The sequence below is a fragment of the Pyxicephalus adspersus genome, chromosome 5, assembly GCF_032062135.1.
Source record: "Pyxicephalus adspersus chromosome 5, UCB_Pads_2.0, whole genome shotgun sequence".
Classification (NCBI taxonomy): domain Eukaryota; kingdom Metazoa; phylum Chordata; class Amphibia; order Anura; family Pyxicephalidae; genus Pyxicephalus; species Pyxicephalus adspersus.
In genome coordinates, this window is record NC_092862.1 from 6709272 (window position 1) to 6721401 (window position 12130).

General features: G+C 38.5%; 1 protein-coding gene across 1 annotated transcript in view; it reads left to right on the plus strand.

Moving 5' to 3' along the window:
* Positions 1-11526, plus strand: part of COL22A1 (collagen type XXII alpha 1 chain) — a gene marked incomplete in the record, with an annotated part of 162270 nt that extends 150744 nt beyond the window's left edge. Inside the window, 9 exon segments of the mRNA XM_072410629.1 lie at positions 1317-1370; positions 1455-1526; positions 1881-1916; positions 2508-2552; positions 3360-3539; positions 4862-4928; positions 5672-5854; positions 6457-6534; positions 8877-11526. Of these exon segments, the coding sequence (XP_072266730.1) occupies positions 1317-1370; positions 1455-1526; positions 1881-1916; positions 2508-2552; positions 3360-3539; positions 4862-4928; positions 5672-5854; positions 6457-6534; positions 8877-9064 (903 nt within the window).
* Positions 11527-12130: the final 604 nt, after the last annotated feature.

Consider the following 12130-nt stretch of genomic DNA (forward strand, 5'->3'; position numbering starts at 1 on the left):
TTATAATGTACACAGCAGGTGGGACTTGAGATCTTTGAGGAGGCATCATGAGAACCCCTCCTAATGGGCACAACAGAATACAGACCCAGGAACCCTGCTCAAGGTTATGTAGGAACCATTCATATTGGACCCAGCAGACATGCAGACCTGGGAACTAAGGAAGCACAGAAATCCCCAAAAGATAGAAGAGACTGTTAGGAGTTTTATTTCCACAATTTAATAAAAAACAAACTTTTTGGTGGGCTGATTGTAATATGATTTCCTAGGGATTTGATTGCTCTGCCCTGCTTTGCCCTAAACAACTTTAGAAAAATGTCATTAATATTTGCTTTTTTTCTTTCCGTTGTATTCCATCTTACTAAATAAGGGATGCTAATAATCAAAACTATCTTTTGGGAAAACAGTCTCATTATTTTTATATTTTTCCATGGTTTCGAAAAGCAATACTTTGCCTGACATTTCAGTAAAATATAATTATTAGGTATTGCAGCATTCCCTGAGAAATTATTAGATGAATGGCCACAAGAGCTGATTGTAAAGCGAATTATTAGTTTGCAGGGCAGAGGTAGAAATATTTATTAATCATTAGCTCCAGGTACATGTTGTGCCATCAATATCTGTCTGAGGCTCTGGGGTGGCATGACCTCTCCGGTGAGCAATCTGCAACTGACGTCATTGTGTCCATAGAAAAAAACTAATTTGTGTGACGCATTGGCTGCCTCACCCATACAAAGGTCTGTGAAGATGTCACCCTAGTAATTGTATGTTCATTAACCAGTTATGGGTAGAGAAGGTCCCCAAAATATAGGAGGACATAGCTGATAAAACATCCATCTTATCTAGTGATGAAATACAATAAAGATTTAAAATAAAGCATTCAGTCCCTCGCTTGTTCTTTTTTCTTCTGAACAGAGGATAAACACCATGGGCCTGATTTATTAATGCTCCCCAGGACTGAAGAGGATACACTTTCATCAATGAACCTGGCTGATTGGCAAACCTGGAATGGAGCTGGTCCAGGATTGAAAACATTTCCTAACAAATAGCATATGACTTTTAAAAAAATCCATTCCAGGTTTGCTGGATCACCCAGGTTGACTGATGAAATTGTATATTCTCCAGCCTTGGAGAGCTTTATTAAATCAGGCCCAATCTGTGGTGGACATGACCAATGGTGGACCCCTGTGGCTGAGGAGCCACTTCGAGAGACACATACCGGTAGTTCTATAACATGACAATGTAATTCTAAAATGACCATACTTTGGGTGAGGTTTCTGTTGAGTCTGCCATGTCCATTATTCATTTTTCTATTTTAGGGTAAGAATGGAGTAGCCGGCCCTTCAGGGAACCCAGGAGCTCCGGGCTTGATGGTAAGGATCAATAAACCTGCTTTTTGTTTAATTTTCTTTCTTTTTCTTTATTGGTTAAATATTATTGTTACCCATTCTATTTAGGGCCCCAAAGGAAGCAAAGGTGACACAGGAGCTGCTGGAATACCAGGATTTCAAGGACCTAAGGGACCACCGGTAAGTAGATGACATTAGAGGCAACAAATTAATACAATTTAGATATATAGATGTCATATATAGATATCAAATCAGAAGATTTTATGTTCCAGTGACAACTCAAAATTCTACAACAATTTTTTTTTGAGGTAGATTAGGGATTATAACCCCTTGCAGTTATTAAATGTTGTCCATATTGAAGGAATTTCCCAAGTGGGTGAAGTCTTGTACATGATGACATAGATACAAGGATTTCCTTACTTCACTGGGGTGGAGGGGTTGTTGTCCTCACTTACTGTGAAGACACAGCTAATTACTTTTGTAAAAGCAGATTTTTTTGGTATTTGAGAAGTAACCATGTTTGTATGTTTCTAGGGAGAACCTGGGGAGAGTGGTCCACCTGGAAAAGAGGTAAGTTTCCTTTCCACCCTTAAAATGTACCTCTTGCATTACCCTTGCCTTTTTTCCTCCCTGGCCCTTCTATTCTCTGCCCTTTTTTATTCTCCACCCTTTCCCGTCAGCCCTGTTTCTTTTACATTACCCTTTCCCTTTTCATTTCATTTCTACTCCTTGCACCTATATCTTTTTCCCCATCTATTTTATTCTGAAGCCTTTCCCTTATCTTATTCTCTTCCTACCCTTGGCTTTCTTTCCCCTCAATCTTTCCTTACATCTTTTCTGCTCCATTCTATTATTTGCAGCATTTCTTTTTCCTATTTAGTATCCTATTCTTCACCCCACCTTTATCCATTACCATGCTCTGCCTTTCTCCATGTCCTTTTCATTTCCTGGGTTTACCCCTCTCCCTTTTTCCTATGCATCCTTTCCCATGCTCTATCTGTATTCTTGTCCTTATTACTGAGTTTCTCTCCCTCTGCATCTTTCCTTGTCCTTTACCATACTCTAACTCTCTCCTTGTCCTTTTCTTCTGTGTATCCCTTACCTTACTTTATCTGTCCCTGCCCTATTATTTATATGGATTTCATTTTCTTATGTCCTTAGGGTGCTGCTGGCAAATCAGGTGATCGAGGACCCAAGGGAGAGAGAGTAAGATATGTCCTACTTATGCTGCTTGATGATAATTATTGATGGGTGCTAGATGAGGGAAGACCCATGGAAGTCAATTGAAATGCAAACATACTAACACATTATACAACATTGTGCTGAAACGTTTGGACAGCTCCTGGCAGCTGGGGCCAAACAGAAGGAAAATGAAGATGCGGTCTGGGGAAATCTGAAAAGCTAGAAGTATCTTTTAGCAGCTATGAGACCCCGGGGGCAGTGGCAGGCAAGGTGATGGTGCTCAGGCAGAATCAGCCTGAGCCATTTGTGAACAGCTAAAAAGAACATTGAAATTCAGATTCAGCACAAAACAAATTTATGAGAAATATCACCATGTAGGGAAGTTTTCCCAACTTTACCAGTGCAGATACCAGTCATATTGAGGAGGGTACTGTGCTTATCTGGGTTTTTAATTTTTCCCTGGAGTTTAACTTTAAACCCAATTAAAGTCTCATATATATTCATTCAAACAAATATTGTACTTACAGCCTCCATTTTCATATACTTCATTTTTTCTGAGTTAAAATATGACCAATGTATAGTATAAAGTATAAGAGACCTTTTATATAGTAATTTGCACAGACCTGAAAAAGTATGCCCCTTCTCTGTATTACAAATTCGGGATGATGACACTTGTGATGAAGGGCGTGACTGCTACTCAGCTCTGCCAGCACAGAAAACTTAGTGTGCGTGGCAGCAGTACCCAATCATCAGGGAATAAAAAGGGCAAGACTTCATTAACAATGTTTTATATTTTAAAGGTAACTTTCTAACTCGCTATTTCTTTGTTAGGGTGATCCAGGTAACAAAGGAGATAAAGGCATGCAGGGCGAGAAAGGTGCACCAGGAGAGCCTGGAAAACCAGGACACAAAGGTCACCCCGGCCTTATGGGCCCTTCTGGCCCCCCAGGGGAGAGAGGATCATTGGGCCCACCTGGGTCACCAGGCGTTCCAGGAATGACTGGGCCAAAGGTAACTTTTTTACATTTCTAAATACACAGTTTATGGTATATAAAGTTACTTATCACAAATATACATATGTCGGAAAGGGAAAATGTGGTGGTTTTCATTTTTTATTTATTTTTATTTATCTATGTCTATGGGATTTCAAAACCATGCACTCTCCAAAGTAAATATAAAGAATTGTGGTCATGTAGTCTCATGGTAATGTTTCCTGCAGGGCAATTAGCACCTCACAAACTTTTCAGCCTGGAATTACTTCTCAATTCTCCAAATTTCCATACTAAAAGTTGCTAGGACTTTGTGTTGTTTGCAGCTACGCTGTGCTGACATTTGGAGCGTCTCACAGCCTAAAATGTCACACATTAAAATCTCACTGATAAAAGTTTAACTTGCAACGTAATCACCTATTTTGGCAGTTTTACAAGAAGAGAGATGAAAGCCTGAGCAACGTAAATTCTACTTATCAGATCTGGGATTTTATATTTAAAGGATTCTCCACATTCTCCAAAGTTTGGCTTGGTCTTGTTAGCACACAAAGCATTCATGTTATCAGTCCCATTACAAATCACAAAATGCCAAAATGCCTCATTTTAGTGGGTGGTTTCAATTAAATCTTTAACCAACTGAGAGTGAACTTCCTTCCTATCTGCACCTATGGGTCAAAGACGGACATATACTGAAGCTGCAACCCTTCCCACCACTCTCCGTATGTTGAGAATATACAGTGACCTCCCCCAGAAGGCTCTGTCCTTCCAGTGTGTGACTCCATTCTTACGGATTGTATTGGATGAACTGAGCCTTCTGATCTAAGTTGCAGCTTTAAAGCAGAACTAAGAGCACCTCCTTTCAAACTCTTTGCGATCTTCAGCCATCTTGGCTGGCTAGGCTGGAATGGCAAAGTAAGTACAGAATGTACAAGAATATACACTGACTTTTTTTGTGATTTTTTGACATCTGTACATAGGGAATCCCTACCTGTGCTCAGCCCCGCTCATTGTCTTCCCCCTTTTCCATCGGAGTCCTTGCCAAGCATGCAAAATAACTGGGCAGGGGATTTGGAAAGGGCAGGTACCAACAGAAAACTGTAAATATATTTAGCAAATTTAATTACCTTCATTCACTAAAGAAACAAATTATCTATTTATGCTAGCATGTTTTTTACATGTATATCTAAGAAAAAAAAATGAAAGTAAATGTTAATACATTTTGGCCTCAGGATCTAGAGAGTGCATGGTGGGTGAAGGGGATGCACTCTTACAGAGTGAACCAAATGACACTTACATGTTTTTGTATGACTTAAATATGTAATTGTAAAAATTGTCATTGTGTAGGGGGAACCACCTTCAACAGAATCTCTACGAAGACTTATTCAGGAGGAGCTGGGAAAACAGCTTGATGGTAAGTCAGATACAAATAATATTGGCCCATGCGTTCTTTTCCACTACCTGCACACGTGGATTTGAACTCTGTTAGCATTAATGAGACCATCTTCAGAGAAAGAAGACATCTTTAGTAAAGCAAGGGTATTTCCTATGTAAGTTATCAGAGCATCTATAGGACAAGTACATACAATTCCTCAGTCTTGGTCTGCAAATATTGATCTCTACATTGTACACTGCAGATAGGATGTTTGTAAACTAAGCAATAGTCACATAGTTAGGTTGAAAAAAGGCATAAGTCCATCAAGTTCAACCACTAGGCAAATAAACATCCCAGAAAAAAACCCTAAAGATTTAGTTGTTCCAGAGGAATGCAAAAATTATCATTATAAAAGTGGTTCAATTTGCTCCAACAGTGGGGAAAGAAATCCTTCCTGATCACATGAGACAATCCAATGTTCCCTGGTTCAACAGTCTTTATATAGGCACATAAGTTGGGGTTCTCCAATCACAGCTCTTAAGGCACAAATGATAGAAATAATTCTCCAAAGCATACCATGTGTAATATCTTCTGCTGTACTTACTGTTTTTTACATTGACAAATTAGCTTTTTAGTCTTGAAACACAATTCGTTATCATGTTGCTTCAGTCAGTAAAATAAAATCTGGTTACTCCTATTTACAGCTCATTGCAAACAATATTCCTGCAAAAGTCAAGGGAAAACTAGATAGAGTTTATTTGTTATTCTCATTTCTTTTTCAGCAAAATTAGCCTACCTCATGGCTCAGATGCAGCCAGCACATATCAAATCAGCTCAGGGCAGACCAGGACCCCCAGGACCTCCTGGAAAGGATGGAAATGATGGCAGACAAGGGCCACCAGGAGAGCCAGGAATACCGGGACTTATGGGACCTGAAGGCCCTTCAGGACCAGTGGGTCCAAAAGGTTTGTAGAGACAAAGAGTTTATGGGAAAGTTATTGGTGCACCAATGGCTAAAAAAACATTGTATACCTAAAATTAAAGGGCGACTTTTTTTCAGAATGTGTTTAATAGCCGCTGTGTTCATTAAAAGTTATGGCAGAGATTTAAACATTGCATCTATGGAAGGACCTGATCTTGATATGGTATTGTTTCTGTAAATCTTTCTGTTTTCATTACATACATTGTTTAGCCCTATGGTGTCATTGCTGGGTCTCGGTGCTTTCACTTGCCATCAGAAAACATGGCCATCAGTCTCTCTCTCCAAGACTCTTTGCACATATTTTTTAGAACATTCATCCAGACACTTACTGTTATTAGTGATAGTGAGATTGGTTAGCAAGATATTATAGAGGCAACAGAAGAGTTCTTTTTTTTCTAACAAAAGTCTATTTAGTCTTTAACTTTGTTGTGCCAAACACTTTACACTCCTATAAAACCATCCATTTCCAGCAGTAATCTACTTTGTTAGATTGCCTCCATTTATTCTATCCTTCTGTTTTGTGCCTCTAAAACCAATAAAATGCTTTGGAAAAAAAACGGATATATGATTTGATGTATTTTACAGGTGAAAGGGGAGCTAAGGGGGATCGAGGAGAAGCAGGAGTTGGACAGAGAGGTGAAATAGGTCCTCCTGGAATTCCTGGTATGTAATTTTAGTTTCTGTTTTCTGCTTGGTGAGTCATGCAGCTAACTGCTATTTTCACCCACAGCGGTAATATAACTGCGGTGTCAGCACAGGAAAACCAAATCTCTTTGTCTATGGAGTCAGAAAATTACTTTTAATACACTGAAGGAAGTACAATACTTGGAAATCATACGGAAACACTTTCCTAGATTTTATATTAGAGGCTACATTAAAAAATATACATTTACAGCTTTCAACACAACTTTTTCATCATGGAGGAACCCTTAAAATACCTTAGGAAGCTCCTACAATATATAAACAATATATACACCTTTGGGTATATTAGTGAGGTTACAGGGAAGAATGCCTCCTACATCATTGATCATGTAGTCTTTAGAAAGAATCCTGTCATCCCTACAGATGGCTAAAAAGATCGCCGCTGTTAGTGATTACTTATCTGAGAGTAGTGATAAGGTTTAAGTTTGCTTGAGTTTATGACAAACTCCTAGGGGTGTATTTATAAAGCAGTGAATCTGAAATTCACTGATACATTCCCTTGAGGAAAAATCAATTACTGCCATTGTAGCACATAGACCTGGAAGATTTTCCAACAGGGAGGGTTTCAGTGAATTTAAAATGTATTGCCATATAAAGAAATCCCCATTGTTCTCTACACCAAGGTCTCAAAATAGCGTGCAAGTGGTGAACTTTAAAGCAAACACCTTGGTAACATCAACTTGCATCTAGTCCTTTATGTTGCAAACCCAAATCAATAAAAATGTTGCCAACACCACCTCTATCTGGTTGGTAATATATATAGTGGACAGAGTTTTTGGTTTGTGGCTGTTAGTGGCGGAACTAGCCAGGACCTGGTCGCTAATATACGTAGCAGACAGTCTTCCCATTGGCTGGTGGTTTTTTGAGATATCACTTGAATCAAATAATATTATCTGTGCTAATAGACTGATACATTTTGTAGTCATGTCATAATGTTCATAATATGCTCTACATTATAATAATACATTCCATAATTTATTTATGTTTCTTATAAACTTAATTTATCACGTTATTTATCAGTTCTGCCAATGCCCAGTGTTTAGGTTATACCCCTACAGCATAAACAACTTTTCCCAATCACCATGGAATTTGACAATGTAGATATTGATTATCCAAGATCAGGAGGTGTGAAATTTGTTGAAACCATTCTCCATTAGTTTAATACCATTCTTGGTGTCGGGAAGTCTGCATAGATGTTACAATTTTGGATTACATGACTGAAGTTATGAATTTTTGTCAAAATACTAGGGTTGAGATTTTAAACTGCATTTTAGGTGAAAGACAGATGAGGAAGAAATCACCCCACCCATGTTCAGAGACGTTCTAATTTTCCCCCATAGACAGTGGTACAAGGTCCAATTATTAGATATACTAGATGACCTGGATAAATAGGAACCTTCACAGACATTTTACTTAATTTTGATAGTCTTGTGATCTAAATTTTTTCCATCTTTAACTGAATTGATAAATACTACCTGCAAAGTCTTGGTTGTGAGTGTTATACAAACTTCTAGATCACTCTTTGTTGACCTTTTTAACACAAGGGAATACTTGAAATAATTTTCAGATCTCTAATTTTAATTTCAGCCCCTTACATTGGTGGCCTGTAAGAAGAATGTCACTCTTACAGATAGCCAAAATGTTAATTGGTGTCAATGGTAATTGATCAGAAAGGTCCAAATGGCTCATGGCTCTGGGAACACCTAGACATTTCTGGAGGCACCCTAAGGTTTCACTGAATACTGGTTGAAAAACCCTGTTCTAAACATATCTAAAGTATAGATTTTTTACATGACTCCATATAGTCTGCTCATATCCTTACCCAGCCTGGAAAAATGAAATAATAGAGCCCATGAATTTAGGGTTCATGTCATTTATACATAATCCCCAACATAAGACCCCATAAACATACTTAATATTGGTGGTAATGTGGGTACATTTAGAAATTATTATCTTACACAGAATATCAAACACCAGTATTGAGTTCATGCTCCAAATTCTAATGCACCAGTAAGTTTATACAGATAATTGATTCACATGTAGACCTAAGTATTTGGTTAATGATACCGTATGAAACCAAGACATGGAAAGCCATCACTGATATCTGTCACAATTGTGTTGAGATTTTTTAAGAAACAGTGGAATCACAGATCGTGATGGACTTTTGCTAGAGTACACTTGGTATTGTTCTGGTAAAGTATAACACATTCCCTTAAAATGTTTTCTCTTCTCTGGAACGACTTTATAATTCTCCTGTAAATTATTCTTTTTTATAGCTGCTATTCAACATATTTTTCTTTTAGGTGTTCCCGGAGAACCCGGCTATGCCAAAGATGGAATCCCAGGTATCCCAGGTCCTCAAGGTGAGCCGGGAATACCAGGAATTTCCGGACCTCAAGGCCCTCCAGGCCCCAGTGGACAATGTGACCCATCACAATGCGCATACTTTGCTAGCCTTGGATCAAGGCCTGGTAATGTCAAAGGACGGTGAGACCAACGGAGACCCAGCAACACTTGAGACTGAAACTTGAATTTATTGCTGTTTAAAAAGAAAAAACACAGAGACACGTCCAAAATGAAGGGTCCCGAAGGCATTGTCGAATCCAAGGATTTAGTTTCAAGGCATACGTTTGTTTTTTCTTGTAATGGTTGAAATCAACAGTAACTGCTGGTCGGTCAAGGCTTTTTGTGTTTTCACATTATGCGTGTCATGTATTTTATGGTATAAAGGTAAAAAAAAAAAGATAAAAGTGCAATCCGTTCCTTAGAGACATTTCAGAGCAGATGCTCCAACACAACGTCCCAACACAATGACTTCCCAGCCATAATGCGATGAATCCAAGAGAAAGGAGATCCAAGACCAAAGTTTCTCCTCAACCATCTACAAAAGGTGTCACTAGCTGTGCTTTGCTATTATCTTTTTCTTGGGTTAATTAAAAGGCAACTCTAGCCAAAAAAACAATAAAACATCACCGGCATATACTGTACATATGAACTGATTTGAATATCAGATGTTCATAATGGTTCCAACTATTTCTCTTCTATATAGCTACGATATAAGGGTGTACCAAGGGTGACATCACTCCATTGCACCTTGGCTGTATTGCCCCAGCACAGCTTCCTCCATTCTTTTCAGATTACTAGAAAATATCATCTTTCATTGTCATCTTTCACAGCAAGCAGAGTAGACACTCCCACCGCAAGTTAGATCAGCCTTCACCTTACAGTACTATAGACTGTGGGTAAGACCTGAGCTAAAAAAATAATTTATTACACCTCTAGGAAGTCAAAAATAAGCTATTGTTACTTATTTAAAATAGATATAAACCCTAATGGATGACATGTGGATTGTTTTTTATTTTAGTTAGGGCGAGTATCCTGATGGTGACAGTGGTTGAACGTGCCAGTGTGCTGAACATTGGCATGGCGATTTCTGATCTCGAGTTAAAGCATGTGTGACATTTACAACATAAGAGAGACAGGGGCCGAGTGTTGTCACCCTATAACAGAAAGTTCCCGATCAAGGCTTCCAATGGTAGGATAACTAGGTATAAATTGAATGAAAGCGGCAGATTTTTTTGGAATGACATTGACATGCAAAGCTTTTAAAAGATTTTGGAATATCCTCAGTTCATTATTATGGGCTACGGAAGCCATACACCCAATAAGGCTAAAAAAACTAGCAGGGTATAATGACCACATGACCAAATTGAATCCAATTTTTACTAGCAGACAGATACAAGAGGTACAACATGATCAGGACTGAAGAATAAACCTTCTAAAGTTAGATGCCCTTTGTATTGCCAGGATTTCTTTTAATGTCCAAATGTATTTTAGGATGCCACTTTTAAGCAAAATCATCCTGCGACCTCAAGCTCTGGATGAGCGTCTGTAAAGGTGGACTAATGCTAAGACAAAGAGTGAGTTATATGGGGGAAAAAACCTCTATATTACTGTGAAAATCAATGAAGTGGTAGCAGAGAAGATTAAAATGGCATAGTAAGCAGTACAGAGCTATAAATGATAGAAGAACGGAAATGGCTTCTATGGCATTGATGTTTTAATAAAATTGGAGTTTCTCTTTAAAGGGATTTTATATTTAATTATAGATTTAGCAAATACCTCAAGGTGCTACTATCCAGCAGGGTTCTGGATTTATGACATCACCGATTCACAAGGAGAAATTCATTTAGACCTTACCCAGACAGTGATCATGTGATGGGTAAATAGATAGCTTTGAGTCCTGAGACTTTAGAGTTTTATGCCATCTGAGAAGCTGATCAGCTTGTAGGCACCAGAAACAATGGTGTTACTCCAATGTGACCACTCATAGGGCAGTAATAGTCTAAAGTAGCCTAAAAAGCCTAAAAAAATAATATCAATTTACAAGAAAATAATATAGATTAGAAAAAAAATTTGTTTTGCAATGGAGGTGAGTGGATAATGGCCATATGGACGTGACCTCTTACAATAGTGCTCTGTGTAATCCATTTTAATACTGGAGGATTTGTAGAACTGACTTCTTCCATTGGTGGTCAGTGTGGTACCCCTTTACTTGGTGGATGTTACAAGGAACATGCTGGTCAGTAGAAATAACCTCTTACATTGTTTTTTATTGTGGTACCGTTTTGAATCAGAAGATGTATAGAAGTGCATATTCCATTGTTGTTTAATGTGGTAGCTCTTTGAATTGGAGAACATATATAGGTGCTTCCTCCATTGCTGGTCATTGTGGTATCTCTTGGCAATAAGGAACATATACAAGTGCCTCTTCCTTTGTTGTTCATTCTGGTACCTTTTGGAATTGGAGAAAATATACAAGTGCCTCTTCTATTGTTGGTCATTGTGGTATTTCTTGGCAATGGAGAACATATAGAAGTGTCTCTTTCATTGTTGGTTATTGTGGTACCACTTGGAAATGGAGAACATATAGAAGTGTCTCTTCCATTGATGGTCATTGGTTATCTCTTAGCATTTGAGAACATATAGAAGTGTCTCTTCCATTGTTGGTCATTGTGGTACAGTATTGCATTGCAGAATGTACAGAAGTGCCTCTTTCATTGTTGGTTATTGTGGTACCACTTGGAAATGGAGAACATATGGAAGTGTCTCTTCCACTGATGGTCATTCGGCTATCTCTTTGCATTGGAGAAGATATAGAAGTGACTCTTCCATTGTTAGTCATTGTGGTACATTTTCGCATCGGAGAATATATAGAAGTGGCTCCTCCATTGTTAGTCCCTCTGGCACCTCTTTACATTGGAGGGCATGTAGAAATCACTGCTTACATTGGGGGTCCGTGTGATACACAACAAAATATCCTCTTCAATTGCTGGTCAGTGTAGTGAGCCCTTACTTTGGAGGAAGTTACAAGTAACCACTTACATTGTAGGTCAGAAGATCAGCCTACCATTGCTCACTTCCAAAGGAACACCTAGAAAGCCCTGGAGGAACCTAGAATTCAACAGAACTTTAGTGGAGAGAGGCTGCTTTAGGCTATATGTTATAATACAAATTCAGGGTGAAAAAAGTTTGTAGGCTTTATAGCAGGAACTTT